The 18,188-nt window shown below is 55.5% G+C and overlaps 1 protein-coding gene across 2 annotated transcripts in view; it reads left to right on the top strand.

Moving 5' to 3' along the window:
* Positions 1 to 365: 365 nt before the first annotated feature.
* The window catches only part of KLF13 (KLF transcription factor 13), a 51,507-nt gene continuing 33,684 nt past the window's right edge, over positions 366 to 18,188 (top strand). The window contains exon 1 of one of the 2 annotated variants that reach the window (XM_046652449.1): positions 366 to 1,321. In XM_046652449.1, coding sequence (XP_046508405.1) covers positions 736 to 1,321 — 586 coding nt within the window. In that variant the 5' untranslated portion in view covers positions 366 to 735. Of the gene's footprint in view, positions 1,322 to 16,753; positions 16,882 to 18,188 lie in introns of those variants that run through there. The other variant, XR_006887435.1, reaches the window with a different exon arrangement.

The raw sequence follows: 18,188 nt of genomic DNA, 5'->3' as shown, positions 1-18,188 counted from the left end.
GTCAGCGTGCCGGCTCCCTGCTCCATTCCGCCCCTCCTCCCGCCGGCCAAGGGGGCACGCCTATTGGGGCGCGCAAGCCCTGAGGCCGGGTAGGCCCCACTTGGCGTTCCGGATTGGCCTTGCAGCATATCCACGGGCCAATGGTGCCCGCCCCTGTCCTCGGCCACGCCCCCTGGCCAGGCGCGGGCGCGCGACCGCTCTATCCCGCCGGTGCGCGCTCCGGGATCCCCGCCCCCTCCGCGCGCGCAGCTCCCAGCGGCCGCCGCCGCCTGTAACCTGCGCCGCCAGGATGTGGCTGGGGGCTGACGTCGGGTCCAGATGTGGCCCCGGCCCCGCCTACCCCCGGGGCCGGGCCGCCCACATCGAGCCGCGGCGCGCACGGCGGCTGTCTCGCCTGCCACAATGAGTGGTGAGGCTGCGGCCGCGACTTGGCGCGGTTGTCCCTAACGTCGCCGCTCGGCATCCTTAGGATAGGCCGCTCCTGACGCCGCGCGGGTCCCCACTCTCCCGCGCCCCCCATGCACTCACTCTTTCGTGCTCGGCTGGGCGGGCGACTAGCAGACGCGGAGCCGCGCTGGTGACGGCAGAGGCGGCTGCGCGCCCAGCCCAGCCCGCGGAGAGGGCGCGCCGCGCCCCCGCCCCCAGCCCGCTCTCCGGAGGCCGTGGGTGCGGATGCGCCGCTGACGACTCGCAGCTACAAGCAGTGCCGCCGGTCCGCCGGCTGGAGCCCGCAGCATGGCAGCCGCCGCCTATGTGGACCACTTCGCCGCCGAGTGCCTCGTTTCCATGTCGAGTCGCGCGGTCGTGCACGGGCCGCGGGAGGGGCCTGAGCCCGGACCCGAGGGCGCGGCCGCCGCTGTCGCCGCCACGCTGCCCCGCGTCGAGGAGCGCCGCGACGGCAAGGACAGTGCCTCGCTCTTCGTGGTGGCGCGGATCCTGGCGGACCTCAACCAGCAGGCGCCGGCGCCCGCCCCGGCGGAGCGCAGAGAAGGCGCCGCGGCCCGGAAGGCGAGGACCCCCTGCCGCCTGCCGCCCGCACCGCCACCCGCCCCCGAGCCTGCCTCCCCTGGCGGCGAAGGCGCAGCGACCGCGCCCCTCAGCCCGGCGTGGAGCGAGCCCGAGCCCGAGGCGGGGCTGGAGGCCGAGCGGGAGCCGGGGCCCGCGGGGAGCAGCGAGCCCGGCCTCAGACAAAGGGGCCGGCGGGGCCGAAGTCGCGCCGACCTGGAGTCCCCGCAGAGAAAGCACAAGTGCCACTACGCTGGCTGCGAGAAAGTTTACGGGAAATCCTCGCACCTCAAGGCGCACCTGAGAACTCACACAGGTCAGTGGGGCGCCCCGAGCGCGCGGACCCCGGCCAACGCGAGCCGCCCGGACACGCCCCCGGAGCCGCCGGCCAGGCTCAGGGAGCGGTCAGGCTAGGAACCGCTGGGACCTTGCCCCTTACCCCGCGGCTGGGTCCTGCGATCGGCCCAGCGCGCCGCGTGAGGCGGGTGCGGGCGCTCGGAGCCGGCGCCCGCCCGGCGACCGCGCCCCCGCCGGGCACGCCCCCTCTCCCGGCGCGCTCGGGTGGGGCCGCGGGGGCGGATGTCGTCATCTGGGCTGGGGGCGGGGACCCCGCCCAAACCGGGGGGCGGCGGGCAGGTGCGGGCGAGCTGGGTGGGGGCGGCGGTGCCGCTCAGGGAGATGGGTGGCCGGCGCCTCCGGGAGCCGCAGGGTAGGGGGTGCCCTCGTCCGCCCCTCCCCCGTGGGCCGGGCGCGCGCTCGGGAGGGGAGGGGCCGGCTCGGCCCAGGCGCGCGGCGGGCGAGGTTCACGCGGGGACAGGGTTCCCTCCAGCCACTCGGCACATTCTTCGCTCTCCTTTTCCTGTAATTTTTCCAGCGCCCTAAGGTTTAATTTGTCGAAACCAGAGCCAGCGACGGCCGACGAGGGGGGCGGTCCCGGCTCCCTGTCCGCAGCCCTTTGTGGGAGCCCCGCCCATCCGGCCGGCGGGGGCGCGCCCGACCCCAGGGGCTCCTCGGCCTGGCGGCGCTTTCTCCCGAAAGGAGTGCCCTGCCCACTGACAGTCGGTCTGCGTCGCCCTGTTCCCGGCCCCGCTCTCACCTGCCGGGGCTGGATGCATGCGGGCGGCACCTGTACGGGGCAGATGGCAGGAGGCGGCAGCCTGGGGGCCGCGGACCGCCGCCCGCCCTCTACTCCAGGGCAGCACTTTCCATCGCGCAGGCTCAGGATCTTGTAGTTGATTCATTGTGGTTGTTTTTTGTTTTTAAAACACCAAGGTGGAAACGTGTTAATAGATGGCAACCTTCTTCTCCCAGTTTGGTTTAAAGAACTGTATATTTCCTCTGGGCTCACGCGAACTCTTTTGTGACACACTTAACTTTTCCACATTTGGGGCAGGTTCAAAACCCGTATATGTACTTATGTACCTATACTGTTTCCTTGTAACCTAAGGTTGAGCCTTCTCCATTGTAAGATAGTTCACAAACTGACTTAAAACCGCAGCTTTCACGACCCTAGAGCTGAAAGGCCCCTTTTTCTCGGTAAATTTGGAATTGAGCGGCCCGAGGAATGCCGGTGTCAAAAACAACGGATATCGGAGGAACAGTCCCTTCGGAGGCTGCCCTTGCGTTTCTGGTCCCCTGGTGTGGCTGGCCCCAGCCACGTGGCAGGTGGTGGGGTCAGGGTTGAAGGCGAGGCCATTTCCAGGCATTGCGAGTAGAATTAAGGGTGTGTGAACTCAGATCGGGTGTGGGGTTAGGGCAGGAGTGTTGGTTCAGCTTGGCAACGTACCTGCAAGGGTGGGTGTGACTGTGGGGGAGGGGCCAACCTTGGTTCGGAACCAGGTGCGTCCTGAGTACTAGGGCGGGGTGAGCGCTTGGGGCGTGGCTGGGGTTGAGGGCCGCGGTCCGGGGCAAGGCCGGTAGTTGGCGGCAACCGTAATGTTGGAAAATGTTTCTGCAGCCAGTTTCACTTTGGTCTCCCACCCGGCAGCACCCACTAGCTGAGTTCGCGAGTCGCGGAGGGGCTGGCCGAGAGGCGGGGCTCCCTGTCCTGGGCGGGGCCGTCTCTGTCCCGGGATGGCTTCCGGATTGGCTTGCCCGCTGGTTCACGCGCTATGGGCCCTAAGCGGGCCCCTTGGCTAGAGGATTGAGGCAGGGGCTCTGGGAACCCGCGTCTCCCGCAGTGGGGTGAAAGCCAGTCTCTGTGGGGTGCCTGGAAACCCTAGGCGGGCAGAAGAGGATGGAAACAACACTCCGCTTGCAGTGTGCTGTGTCTGTTGTTAGAGCATGGAGCCGGCCCTCCAGGTGTGCAGAAACTGGAAGCCTACCTCCAGAGCGGATGCCGACCTCCAAGTCAGAAGAGCACAGATTCCTCTTGGGCCCTTGGAAATGCAGATTTCCAGGTCCCGGATGCTGACCTGCAGCTGAGCCCTGCGGTTTAAGTTGTCCCCTAGGTGAATCTGATTATGAACCAAGAACCTGCCTCTGGCCAAGAGCAGCTCTAGGAAGCGCATTTCCAGCCCAAGCCCAGGTGTGCAAAGTATAAGTAACTGGTGCTCACAGAAGAGACAGAGGCAGCCCACAGAAGGGAGAGGCTGCAGAGGGTGACAGAAAGGCCAAGGCACCCTGAGAAGACCCGCAGCAGACCCTGGCCCTGAGGTGTATGCGGTTTGGTTTGTAGGCTCCCAGCAGTGTATTCAGGTTGTCTGCAGGCGGTGGCTCAGGTCATGCCAGGCCTTCTACTCCACTAGGGATCCCCTCCCCTCATAGCGATTTCATGGCAAGGGGTGAATATCTAATCTACTTTAGCGAGAAGGCAGTTGGCAGCTTGCTCTGGCTAGCTCTGTGACCAGGGACGGGTCCCCAGACCTCCCTGCAACTTGGTGATGTCTCCCCTGACCTGGAAGGCTGTGTTTGTGAAAACCTTTGGGAAGTGCAAGGGTCAGCTTTGACTCTGGGGGAACTTGGCCTTCCCTGGCGCTGCTCTGATCTCCCACCCCCACCCTGACCAACTGCACGCCAGGAGCTTCCTGTCCTGGTTAACTGTATGGCAGCGTGGTCTCCCACTTCCGTTCCCCAGTAGTAATCCTGGGGGCTGATGACCCCCTGTCACAGTTAGGTAATTGTTGATGTTATAGCAAATGCGTGATAAAGCAAAACAAAGACACAAATGTCTTTACGACAACTCAAGCCACGTATTATTTGTTGGATCAGAACTTCGCAGCCCAGACCTGGGAAGTTTACTAAGACTCTCTTTGGGGAGTAGCAAGACTAGGAGCAGATTTTTTTGGAGTCTGAAGGGCTTTAATGTGAAAATTGGAGGACTTGCCTAAGGAAAGGTCTGGGGCCCTCTGAGGGCAGACCTCTCTCCCCCCGCCGCTCCCCCCCACCCCAGGTGGCCGGTCCTGCCTCTGGAGATTGCTGTTTGTTGTCCAGAGTGGTGGGGCTTGGCAGGCCCCCAGCAGAATGGTCGCTCAGTCTTTCTTGGCTGAGATGCCCTAAATACGTTCCTACTTATTTGTTCCCACAAAGAATTGTTTTCAGAATGCCTCTGTGCTCTGTTTTCCCTCCATCGCCAGGAGCCAGAACATCTCCTTGCACACTGCTGGGGCTCGGCCCATTTCAGCAGCTCTAGGGGCCTGGCCAGAAAAGTGGGCACTGTGCAGTGCATGGCCCCTCCCTCCTGAGAGCCTGTGAGATGTTCCTGGTCACCTGGCCCTGTTTGGGGTTGTGGACGGGAAGTAGAGTAAGATTGCATTCTCTCAACCATTTCCTGTGATAATTTGGGCAAGGTTGGTCTGAAATTTATCTTTACCCACTGCACAGGGGATTGGATCATGAGTGAGATTATTGGGGCAGGGTTTTTAGGTCCCCTCCCCGAACACAAACTCTGGATTGTTTCCAAGCCCGCTGCTTGTGGGGACCCCTCGCAGGTGCTTCCTGGTGCAGCTGCCCTGGGAAGGCAGCCTGTCAGAGTGCGGGGTGAGTGGCTAGGAACCCTTCCTCCCAGGGCAGAGCCAGGCTGGCAGAGGACCAGCACTTTGGCTGCTGCCCCTGAGTCCCAGGCAGCCAGTGGGCCTAGTTATGAAACTTCACACAATGCAGAAGTGTGTGGACAGAATATGCAAGCCTTCCCCTCCCCCAGCTAACCGCTGTTGCCCTGTGTTGGTGTGTCTTTTTCCAGACCCTTTCAATGATTTGCATGTATGCGTGCGTGTGTGCATCCACATAGACATTTACAAAATACAAATATAGGATCCTATGAAACACATTCTACCTCAGGCTTTTGTTCTGTGTGTTTGCTTAACAAGGCGTCTTCATTCTTTTTCCTGGCTGCATGGTATTCCAAGGTGTGGCTGTTCCTTTCAGCTGCTGAAAGGTCAGCTATGGCACCTTTCTTTTAGCAGCTGTGCAGCAGTGGACTCTGGTGTATGTCTTGGTGCAGAGGAGCTGGCATTTCTGTAGGATTGGGACCTGGTGGTGTTATTGATGGTAGTGTAGGCAGCCTTTAAATTTGTTGTGGAGTTATTATGTTGCTTAAAAGACATATTATGTTTTTAAAGGAAATAGATGGATGTTCATTCTTGGTCTCCCCAGTACTGAGGTTCCTGCTGTCTGAGGTTCCTGCTATGTTGCTGTCCTGCCCTTTTTTACTTCTCCCAGTTCTCCTTTTGCATGTGTGAGAGCTTCATTCTGAGAACTTTTAAAACACCACCAGCAGAACCACTGTTACTCTCTCAGGATTCACGCCCACTCTCCTGCCATCTTTACTTGCTTACCCTGCGGCTCAGCCCCTGCAGCAGGTGGGCGAGGGCTGGCACTGGGTGGGGGCCCTGATGTGAGGCCATTTGCACCCCTCCCTCCCTCCCTAGCTGAAAGAGGGCTGGAGGCCCTCCTGTGAGCAAGCTGATAGGACCACACTTCACTAAGCAGCAGCCCTGTGTGTGGTGCTCAACTCTCTGGAGCTTTCAGAGGCGGGGCCCTGCCCCTTCAGAGCAGGTGCTGCGCAGTCCACTCACACTCTTGGGCCTGCTTGCTCTGATTTTACACGGATCCAGGTGGTTGTCGGATTGCCAGACATAGCAAATCTAAAGGGAACGATGAGGTACCTTGGTGGCCGGCTAAAAGGGAGGAAACAAAGAAACAAGCTAGTGACCTGTACCCAATGTATGTGCATGTGTATTTAGATATATAACTCAAGACACCCTGCAGAGCCAAACAGCTCCAAGACAAACATGGGGACATTTGTGGAGGGGAATATTGTCCTCCCAGTGGTCTCTGAGGCCTGCACGCTCTAACAATTGACATTGGTAACAGTGATCTTGAGGAATCAGGGCACCGTCAAAGGGTGTCTGGTTTGTGCTTTCAGAAGGCAGTTATAGTAGTTTTTAAAATAAAAACTCCTGGAATGATGCACTCAGCTCTCACAGTTGTATCTAATCCTTCTGCACTGCTGCTAGGGGCCAGGCATTGTTCTGTTTGCATTAGTTTATAGGAAGCTATTCAGTCTTCACAAGGACCCCATGAAATAGGCACTATTATTATTACTAGTTTTCAAGTAAGGGCACTAAGGCTCAGAGGGGTTAAGAAATATGCCCAAGGCCATACAGCAGATGAGGGGGAGCTGGGTGTGTGCTCGGGCAGCCACGCTTCTGAGTTTGGGTACACTCGTGTGTGGACCTGCATTCCAGGTGATGACCGGGGAGGGCAGCAGGGCCTCATGGTATTCGAAGCCTGGGTGTCCCCAGCACACTGCTTCCCCCACAAATCTTTATTACATCTCAAATGTTAAGGGAATAACACAGTGAACACTCGTATGCTCTTCTCCTAGATTAGTCAGTTAATATTGTCACTTTTTTGTCTTTTCCTCCTTCCTTCCTTCTCTCTCTAAATACTATATTTTCTCCCTTCCTTTCCTCTCTTCTCCATTTCAGTATTACATATTATCTAATACACAGTCCGTTTTTAGTTTCCCTGATGATCCCTAAAGTGTCCTGTATAAGATCCAGGATCCAGTTGATCACACATTGCATTTGATTGTCCTGTCTCTTTTGTTTCCTTTAATCTGGAAGAGTCCCCCATCTTTTGGCCTTTTGTTGCATGGGCATTTTAGGGATCTAGGCCGGTTGTCTTATAGAACATCCCACAGTCTGGGTTGTTTCCTCATGATTAGGTCCAGCTTCAACTGTTTCTGGTCAGAAATATGGCACGGGTGATGCTGACACTTTCATGCACCACACTGGGGACACGTGGTGTCAGGTTGTCTTGTTGCTGGGGCACGTGGTCAGGGTGGTGTCTGCCAGATTTCTCCACTATAGAGGGACATTCTCCCCTTGATAATTAATAAGTAACCTGTGAGGTGACCCTGTGAGGTAACACTGTGAGACTGTGGCTTTTTGGAGGGCCAGGGTGCTCCTTGTCCTTCACATGGCCAGATGTCCATGGGGGCAGTATCTGTTCTTTAGATATTCAACCGCCTTGTGTCCAGTCCACCTGGTAGTATCTGCTTCATCTTCCAACCGCACTGACTGACAGTGCCAGATTTTCTGGGTTCTGCTGTTGGCAGTCTTTTTAAAGTCAAAGGGCAACTCAGCTGAGTTTTAGGTGTTCCCTTCCCCAAATAAACAAGACCCCTAATTTTACATGGAATGAAAATGTTTCTGGGTGGTATTTATAGCCAGCTCAGAAGGTGGTTGTGGGCGTGACCTTGGCTAGCCCACCTGCACCCTGGCTCTATGGCCACAGGTGACCTGTCTCCCAGGCTTGGGTGGGACCTGCAGCTGGCGGCATTCTTAAGTCCTGGTGGGTCTCTGCATGCTTTCCAGAAAAAAAACAAATATTGATCTAAGTTCACACACCTGAGCCTGTTTTTCTTCCCTTTCACATCCCTAAGAGGGATTACTTTCTTGAGAAGTCAACTTCTCATCAAGATGGGACTGAAATTCAGTGTTCTCTCCAGCTTGGCAGTTCAGAAGCAGCTGCTGGGGTGGGACTGGGATGGGGTGGTGGGGAGGGCCGCCAAGTCCTGGGTGGGAGCGCTGAGCTCAGAAGGCCTCAGCTATCGCTCTGGGTCAATATAATGGAGATGCAAATGCTAACTTTTTACTCTGTTGGCAGTAATTTGACACTCGTCACTTAATGTAAGACAGAGAAATTCTCACCCAACCAAAAGCTCTGCCGTTTGGCTGTGCATGCGCACAGGCTCACGCACATAAACGTGATATCCTGTTTGTTGTTGTGGCTGAACTGAGCATCTAAGCCTGAAACATGTTTATGTGGAACCTGTGATTTCTGGTTCATTTGTTCAGTTTTAGGTCTTAGGGTCCACCCTCATGCCCCCCCACCGCCCCGCCCTGCCCCAGCAGCTGTGGATCAGCTGTGTGCAAGCCAGGCTTCTCAGGGGAGGCATGGAGTTCCCTCACTGAAACTAGGCCATGGTAAAGAGCCGATCATGTGCCCCGCCAGCCCCCTGCCCTTGCAGTGCCCTGGCTGTGGTGTGCTTTCCACCCTGCTCCTGTTCCCTCCGGACCCAGGGCTGGGCTGTATCACCATTTGCTGTTGGGCATTGTGTGCCTGGTGGGGGGCAGCTCTGACAGGTCCATCGTTTTAACTGACATCATTCTGTACAAACAGAACAGAGGGCATGCTTCCATGGGTTTTTGTTTTGGGGTGTGTGTGGAGGGGGGATCTGTTTATTGTTCTCCTTTTTTGAAGTTCATCACACAAAAACACACGCTAACCAGGAACTTGGCTGCGCTCCGTGGCCGTTGGCCAGTCTGTCCCAAGGTGACCTGTTTGGAAAAGCGCTGAGGCCTGATGCCTCAGATCAAATGTCCCTGTGCTGCTGCCACAGGGGCGTGGCCTGCCCTGCATGGGTCAGTGACCCGTGATCCCTGAGCACTGGGCACAGGCTTGTCTCCTTGGAGCAAGAGCCCAGGGTGTATCATGGGAGAGCTTTGCAAGAAATGGGGCCCAAATTAAAAACCACTCCCCAGAGAGCACATGGCTGAGTGCCTCCACTGGGCTACCATCTCAGAAGGAGCTTCTAAAGGTGGAGTTCTGGTGTCTGCCTGTCTCCTGCAAACACGGGTCAGCTGGAAGGAAGCTTGGGCATGGGAGAGGGCCAAGAGTGCTCAGAGGAGCTCAGGGGGCTTCCTGCCCCCCACCCAGGCCCACCGCACAGACATGGAGCGGGTCAGTAAGGTGATGGCTGGCCAGCCTGGCAGGTGGTCTAGGGCCTGGGATGGGGCCTCTCTCATGCCCTCAGGTTAAGTAGACCTGAGGTCATTCTCCTCCAGTATGTGCAGGACCTGTGATATAGCCAGGAATTTCCACCACTTGTAAATTCCTTCTCTGAGCCTTTTTGCTTGTCTTTACCTCTCTCCTGTTGTATAAACGCTTACTTAAAAAAGAAGGATAAAGAATTTGGTTTGGACCTAGAGGTAGAAGCTAAAGTTAATGGCAGATCAAGAATAGAAGTTTTTGCCAGGAAGTGTTGGGAAAGAGAGGAAACAGAAAAGGCATGCGTGCACCTCAAAACTCAGCGCTTTCAGAGGGGAGGAGCGGAGACCAGGGCCCAGGCATGGCCTTGGCACTGAGTGATGATTTGCTTGGCCGGGCGAGTTGCTCAAAACCATGTCTGGGATCAGGGAGAGGGTCTGGGAGCTAGGATTTGGTATCACTGGGGTACCCTAGGCATCCTACCAGTAAAAAACCTCAACATATTTTCGTTGAAGGAGGGATGATCAATGGGAATGAATTACAAAGTTGCCGCTGATACTGATCTAAGCTGCATAATGAGTGATGAACAGGCTGGCTCTCCATTGTCTGAGTTGACACTCTGGCTCATCTGCTTCCCTGACTTACTGCCCGTTGTCCTCATTGCCCCTACCAGTCACATCTGCTTTGCCCATTGGTCATTGGTGGCTACCCTGTCTCCACTCAAGGTCCTTTCCCACAGCGTGTGCTAAGTGACTGGTGGTGGGGTGGCTAGGGACCCAGGCCACGTAGATGCCATCCACAGGTCCCCTCCATCCGTCACTGAGGCCTTGCCCACTTTCTTGGCGGCCTCACACTCTGGATTGCCCTATGCTTGTTCATCAGTTGCCATTTTGTCTCCAGCACACATGGCATGGTGGGAGGACGAGGCCCCTGTGCGAGGACCCATAGGGACCCTGGCTCCCTGCAGCCCTGCATGCTACAGCTTCCATCTTTTCCAGAGTGTCCTTTTGTGTCTGCTTGCATGGCAAATCCTGTTTTCTAAAATTATTTTGTCACTTGGCTATAAGCACTAGGGGATTCTCTGGGAGGCTCTGAAGGGCTTTGCAGGGTGCTGTATTTTATGATGACGAAATGTAGTTTTAGCATTTTATACCATGCCCTCTTGGTGGCAGGGTCCAACTGACAAGTGTCTGCTGTCATAGGTGTTGTGCTGCTGTGTTGGTGAGCATATATGTGATTCTCCTGAGTTAGTATCAGGCCTTACGGTCTTGCAGGAAATTCAGCCTTGGCTTCTTATAGGTTCTGATTTGAAGCTGCCCTTCCCTAATAGTGGGCTGGGTATTACGTGTTAGCATTTTGCTTGGGACAAGTTGCATCATTCTTAAGTTCACTCACTTTAGGCTTTGAAAAACTTCAACCTTTCCCTGATCTTTCTCATCTCCCTGAATTATGAGCCGAGCATTTAAAACTCTTTCCCATATTCAGCCCTTCCTTTCGCACATTCAGTACTGTTCATGGCCTCGGAAGGCAGATATTGATGTGTGTGCCCGTATATGTGTGTGCATGTGCACGTGGTCAGCCCCCTGCCAAAGCTCAGGATGATTGTTCCTTTGGAAGGAAGCCAGTCACCAGGCATCTGCCCAGGTGGCGCAGGCTTTGGCAGGGATGTTTGTTTCTGTACGACCCCTGGTGGGGCTGTATCACATTGAGGCTAATGAAGGAAGGAGCAGTGTGTGCCCAGCTGTGGCTGCTCAGGCAGGGCTGGCCTTCAGGTTAGAGCTGGGAGCCTGGAGCTGAGCTGGAGTGTGTGAGTTCCTGGTCCCCACTGGGGGCACTCCTTCTCAGACCATTCTGTCCTGGACTGGGGCCAGCAGCCTGGTGTGGGGGTCTGGCCATGGCTGGGTGAACCCTCCAGCTGAGGGTTCAGCCTGGTGTGCCCTCACTTCTCCTCCCCCTCTCCCCCTCCCTCTTCTCCTCCTTCTCCTCCTCTACCTTCTCCCTCCCTTCTTCCTTCTCTTACCCCTCCCCCTCTCCCTCCCCTCCCCCTCCTCCCTCACTCTCTCCCCTCCCTTCCCCTTCCCTCCCCTCCTCCTCCTCTTCCTCCTTATCCCCTCCTCCAGTCCCTCCTCCCTGACCCCTCCTCCTCTCTGTCCTCCCCATTCCCTCTTCCTCTCCCTCCTCCCCTCTCTTCTCCTCTCCTCTTCTTCCTTTCTTCCTCCTCTTTGAACTGAACCCTGGGATCCAAGCATGTTTTCTAACCTGGCTTCAGGAGTTTACAGCCCTCAGGACTAGCAGAGGGTGGATGTGCCAGAGAGCAGGGCCCCAGGGGCCTGAGGAGGGCAGGTGAAGACACCTCTCCTTTGTGCTGTAGCCCTGGCTCAGACTAGGAGACCCGGTGGGGAGGCTGCAGCTTCCTCCTCCCACCCTCGGGGGATGCTCTGGCAGCCTTTCTCCTGGGATGTTGGAGGAGGCAGCCTGGTGGCTGTTCCTGGTCAGTCAGCATCCTCCTACAGAGCAGAAGGAGAGGTAAACACTGTATCGCCTTGGCAACCAGCTGATCTAGGGCTCAAAGTGCTTGTGGCAAGAGAAGTTCTCATTGTCTCAAGTTTTTAGGATGGGCTTCTATTTTGATTTTTTCTCTTTAGTTAGCAGGAGTGACTAAGATAGCAAAATCCCTGACCTGGTTCCTATAATTTCTTTTCTTTCCTTTTTTTTGCTGAGGAAGATTCACCCTAAGCTAACATCTGCTGCAAATCTTCTTTTTGTATGTGAGCCACCACCACAGCATGGCCACTGACAGACAAGTGGAGTAGGTCCATGCTTGGGAACCAAGCCTGGTCTACCCAAGGGGAGGGCGCCAAACTCCAAACACTAGACCATCAAGGCTGGCCCTCTAATTTCTTCTTCTTCTTTTTTTTTTTTTAAAGATTGGCACCTGGGCTAACAACTGATGCCAATCTTTTCTTTTTTTTTTTCTGCTTTATCTCCCCAAACCCCCCCTGTACACGGTTGTATATCTTAGTTGCAGGTCCTTCTAGTTGTGGGATGTGGGACGCCGCCTCCACGTAGCCTGAGGAGCGGTGCCATGTCCACGCCCAGGATCCAAACCCTGGGCCGCCACAGCGGAGCGCACGAACTGAACCACTCGGCCACGGAGTCGGCCCCTCTAATTTCTTAATAAACATTTATATTCCCTTTATAGGAGGAACATTTCTTCTGGTGATTCATTGACTTTTTCTTTTAAACTGTGCAAAGCAGGGTGAGAGCAGCACAAAAAGCCCCTACTGCCCACAGCTGCAGGCCAGCTGCAGGCGGGGTGCACTGCAAGGGCCCATGCACCGGGAGCTCTTAAACACCACGCCAGGACTGTAGTGGCATTGAGGTTGATAAGTTGCATGGGAAATTTGGGGGAGATGCCTCTCAAATCTCAGGGTGTTCAGATCCCCATAACTTGAGTTTCTGGAAGTCGTCTGATAGACCAGTAAGTCTTTCTGAGCTCAAGCAGTGCTCTCCCCACCCTTGAGGTCACATTCTCTGGGAAGGCCAAAGTGTGAACTAGTTTTATACCTCGGTACAAGGTGACACTGTGGTGTTAAACCATAACTGCTCATGTAGGTAGCTTGGGCTGCATGTGCCCATTGGGTGTCTTCCTGTCCACCGTCTCAGTGGGAGCACCCTGAGAGAAGTCCGGGCCAGGTGGGGACCTGGGGGGCTTTGCCCGTTACCTGGGCATCCCTGGGCGTCCCTGCTTCATCTACCTGCAAATTACCTTGAACAGAGTCACCTGCCACCAGGTAGGAAGAACCAGGTGAGTATACAAGAAAGCTGACTTCATTCATGCTATCATCAGTAGGGCTGACCCTGGTCTCTGGACAGGTGGTGTGTCCTCAAAGCCTCTGTGGAGTTATAGCTAGGCCTGTATCCAGGGTCCTGTCTTTGTTGTGGGCATGCAGGGCCATGTGGGTCCCTTCCCTCGACACAGGCTGAAGGTGTGCAGGTTGGGAAGGCCTACCTCGTGGGCCCTCCTTCCTCTGGCCTCACTGCCAGCCCCACAGGTGTACCTGTTTGGAAAGCGTCTCCCTGCAGCAGGGGCTGTTGTGAGTGCTGTGGGGGCTGGACCCACCAACCCAAGCCTGAAGGAAATGCCCAGATCTGCTGCATTTATTTTGGAGCGAGTCCCTGGTGTTACTTGGTCACATGCTGAACCTCCCAGGTTTTCCCATCAAGCACTGGGCACCCTCCTTACCTGGGCACCAAGCAGCCTTCTTGTGATCCTTTCTCCCTTCGTAAGGAACCCCTTTCAAGGATGGATGCAGAATTTGACTTTTTTGTGAAGAATTTACTTTTTATGGTGTTTGAGAGAAAACTCCAATTAAAAGTATTGAAATGATATTGAAAAGTATTGAAGTCCAAAGCACTAACACATTGGAGAGTTTCGTCCAATACCCAGCACCTCTGTGCCCTTCATCAGACCTAACAATTTGGACTTTGAGCCGCACGTCATTGCTGCGTCTCTCGTCCTGGCTACATGGAAGTTTAACTCCATCTGTGTTGTGTTTTAGTAACCTTCTTCAGAAAGGAGCCTCTCAATGTTTTGTTTTTGTCAGAGAAAGGCCTTTTTGTCTGATTATGCACTGTCATTTAAACAGAGAGACCAAGTGGAATGTTGATGGGGATGCTGGCTTTGGAGTGAGAACAGGTTGAGCCTGGCTCCAGGTTCTCGTCTGTAAAGCAGGTCAGGGTGTGCTGACCTCTGAGGACAGAAGGAGAGTGTGTGTGAAGCACCCAGTAGGAGGGGTGTGTGTGTATTATATGTAGTGTGTGTTATGTGCATGTGTTGTATGCGTGTGTGTGGCACATGAGCATGTGTGTTCGTGTGTGTGGTGTGTGTGTGTGTATGTGGTGTGTGTGTGTTTAACCTGTAGGAGCAGAATTTCACCCACTGCTCTGAATGAACAGATGTATTTGCTGCCTTCTCTTTTGAAAAGAAATAGACAATTTAGAACTACTTTTTTGAAGCAAGTGCCAGCTCATGCCCCAGGGCCCTCCCAGAGCTGCCCTGTGTCACCACGTGTGTGTTGAGCTTCACAAGCAGTGTGGCCCCAGCTGTGTCTCAGCCTCAGCTCCTGAGTCTGTAAAATGCTCCTCTTGGGCTGTGGGAGGATGAACTAGGAGCCGCCAGCAGAAAGGCAGAGCAGACGGCAAGGTGCCATGAGCATCTTGTTGCTATGGAGACTTTCTGCCTGGGCCGCTGTGCTCACATTAGGGAGTGGCAGCCCCATCTCAGGTGAGCCTCATTTGTTACCAGGTAACCGAGCCCTCCCAGGTACCAGCCGGTTGTACCCGGCTAGGCTAAAGAGCAGAAGCAGCTGAACTAGAAGTTTGAGGTGAAAGACACGGTCACTGGTCATCAGAGCAGTTCTGGAGGTGCCTGCCTGCCTGAGATGGGCACAGGGTTGGGCCTTACCCTCTCCCTCCTCTGGATGTCAGTACCCTTGGACAATCTCATAGTGACAGGTGGCTGTGCCAGTCCTGCCAGGTGACTCCACCCAAATGGAAGGACTTTCTGAGTCCAGGTGTGCTCTGGGCAAGACTTCCAGAAGCATGCAGTCTCTGGGGGAGGGTGCGCACCCCTCAGGGAGGCCCGGGCCATGACGGGTTTCATAACTGGCAGCCTCTTCAGTCTAAGAACAACAGAATCCTGTTTGCCGTGAGACTCGCTTCCCCAGACCACTCGTAGTGGCTTCTTCAAGTGGAGAGTGCTTGTCTCTGCTGTCAGAGCATCTTAGACAGACACAGCCAGGGAATCCCACTGAGGACCTACGTTTGCTATTTTTATAACTTTCCTGGGCTTCTCTGGTTTCAGCACACATTCCACTTCTTGTTTATAGGAGTAATTGCTTTCTTGAGCTTTGGGCCATCTGCGGATATTTTTTTTCCTTTCTTTTCTCTTTCTTGGGGGGCAACAATTCTATGTTTGCAGATATGAGAAGTGTTTCCCAAATGGAAGTATGAAAGTGTTCTTGGGGCTGGCTTTTCAGTCATCCAACCATGATTTTGTCCCCTTTTCTGCCTGTTTTTCATCTTTCTATAAGTGTGTTTGGCATCAGGATGCTTCCTGTGTGGTCTGAGGTGACCATTTTGAATGAATATAAGAGCTGAGGGCATCTGTTCTGAGTTAACACCTGGGTGCTGGCATAGCCTTCCTTTCTCTCTCCTGGCATCTGACTGTTCCAGAGGATATTTGTGAATGTCTGGGTTGGGGCAGGGGCTGTTCTAGGGGTGTGAGATCTCTGAGTCCTCCCGTGGACCAGCTCCTTTGCTCAGATGGAGGACCCTGAGGACCTGTGCTGTTGCCATGCCCTGCTCATGGGGTCTTGAGCATGTCTTCTCCCTTTTCTGTTTCAAATGACTTGGGTTTGGAGAGGCCCCTGAGCTGGGTGCACCCTGCAGGTTTGCACAGGACCCACGAGTTCAGATGTGGCTGCTACAGCTCTCCTCCCAACACTACCCTGAGAGAAACAGCGGCCAGACCTGTGGTGGCTGCATTTGGATGTCCTTCATAGTAAAGAGGCTGGGGGTGGAAAGGCCAGAGCTGTCTGTGCAGACAGGCTGGACAGGTGCGTCCTCCAGAAGAGCCTCCTGCAGAACCGGCCTCTGCACTTGCACTGTCCCAGTCGTTGCCCTGGGCAATGAGGGGAGACCTCCTTCAGGATGCTCACCTACATGGAGAAGTCAAGGACCCGAGGGATGTCCAGCCTTCTTTGGGAACCAGAGTGGGAAGGTGCTTTAGCCAGCGGGTGGCCTGGGTGCTCCTGGGTCTTGGCAGGGCCGTGTGCCCACCTGTGCCAGCAGCACCCTGGGCCATAGTAACGCAAACTGGGTTTCATGTATTAGGGGATGATTTCCAACCACAGGAAATGGCCCGGGAAAGTTGCTACTTAAATTGCCCATTGTTGTCGAGAGCCGGCTAGCCTGGATTGTGGGCACGCTCGGTGGGATATGGATGTTCTGACTGTGGGCCACCGTGACTCCATGGAATTGGCATCTCTTGGTCCAGGTTCCTGAATCGGCTTGGGAAGGTACAAGGTATCTGCCTTCTCAGTCTTCCTGGAGGGCTGCGGCTCACCCCTCTGGGATCCCCCACCTGGTCATCCTGCTTTCATGTCTCTCCCTGGGAGAAATGTCTTGCCCCCACCCACTCTGCCCTCACTTTTCCTCTGGGTGCATTTTTGTGTGATAGTTTGTTTGGTGTCTCTCCTCCCAGTGAGACAGGATGCACTGAGCAGAGGGTGAGGCTCATGCCTGCTCGGTGAATACTTGTGGCACAAATGGCCAGTTCTCTAGGATGACTTTGGCCTGGGGCATGCTCCCTGCTGTAATCTGAATGTTTGTGTCTCCCAAAGTCCATGTGTTGAAATCCTAATGCCCGATGTGATGGTATTTGGAGTTGGAGCCTTTGGAAGGTGATTAGGTCATGAGCCCTCAGGAATGAGATTAGTGCCTTTATAAAAGAGACCCGGATTGCTCCCTTGCCCCTTCACCACATGAGGACACAGTGAGAAGGTGCCGGCTGTAAACCAGAAAGAGGGCCCTCACTGGAACTCGACCATTCTGGCACCTTGACCTTGGACTTCCCAAGCTCCAGAACTGTTGGTAGTAAGTTTTTGCTGTTTGTCAGCCACCCAGTTGGTGGATTTTGTTACAGCCAGAACAGACTAAGACGCTCCCAGCCCCTTGGGTAAACACCCACCAACACCTTCTCAGCTACCTGGGGTTAGCACCTGGTGCCTGCATAGTCTAGAGTCTGTCACTCAGCTCCAGAGGCAGGACTTGCTACCCCCCTCACCCCCCCCAGGCCAACAGGGGCGCCCCCAGGTCTATCCTGACAGCAGCCTGCACCTGGAGGGTGGCTGGCACCTGGCCTTACCCCCTCACTCGAGCAGGGCTGGGGGTGTGGGCAGAGTGGTCTCCTGATGTCTTCCTCACAGCCTTCACCTGCATTTTTAGGCCAGGACCAACTGACAGTGGGCTGTGGCTCAGACCTCTCCGTGCATCCAGCTGACGGGGTTCTGGGGAGGGTGCTGGGGGTGCGGGACCAAGGATGGGAACTGACAGCAGCCTGGGTACTTGGCAAACTTGGCTCCTTGGTGCCTTGGCTAATGGCCTTTGCCTTTTGGGGGTGGCCTGCTCTTGCCCCCTGCCTGGCCCATGGCAGGGTAGGGGGCGCCCTCTTAGGAGCCCGCACTGAAGGACCTGTTTCCACTGTTTCCTCTGTCATCCTACACCTCTCCCCAGGGCCAAACATGGCTGACCCAGGATGTATCCTAAGAATGTGGGCAATGAGTCCTGGTCCTTGGATTTGTAGATTTTTTTCCTAAAAGCAGTAGAACCTTTCAACAAAATCTCATAGATTCCAGTGCAGGAAAGAGCTGGGGAGGATTGCTGGCAGGCGCAGGAGTAAGGCTGGGCGGGGTTTGGGCTGTGACCCTTTCATCTCTCAGCAGTCCTGGGCACTCTCCCTGTTCTCTGAGGACAGGCCCCACTGAGACTGGCTGTATTGTCTGGAGGCTAGCACAGGGTCCTGCCTCCGCACCTTGGTGATGTGGAGGGGAAGGAAGTCAGATGAGTGAGGTTCAGCCGCCAAGGCTGCAGGCTATGTGCAGGCTGACGCTTGGAGCTGGGCCTGGGAGTGTGGGCCCTCGAGGTCTGGGGTAGGTGCTTCTGGGGCTGTGGGTTGGTGTCCTCTCTGGCCTTTCAGTGGGGTGCCACCCTGACTGCCCAGGCTTTGAGAATGGTGATTGGGTCGGGGCTCTGTGGGGTCCAGCAGGAGGAGGCAGTGATGAGAGCTTGGCCAGAACAAAGGGCAGAGTGGAGCAGAGAGGAGGCATGTAAGGTCACAAGCCAGCAGGCAGTAGGTTCCCAACCCATCCTGCAGCCTGGCTAAGAAGCACTGGGCTCTCAAG

This window comes from Equus quagga, chromosome 2 (genome assembly GCF_021613505.1).
Source record: "Equus quagga isolate Etosha38 chromosome 2, UCLA_HA_Equagga_1.0, whole genome shotgun sequence".
NCBI classification, from domain to species: Eukaryota; Metazoa; Chordata; class Mammalia; order Perissodactyla; family Equidae; genus Equus; species Equus quagga.
This window is presented reverse-complemented; position numbering and strand designations above follow the sequence as displayed.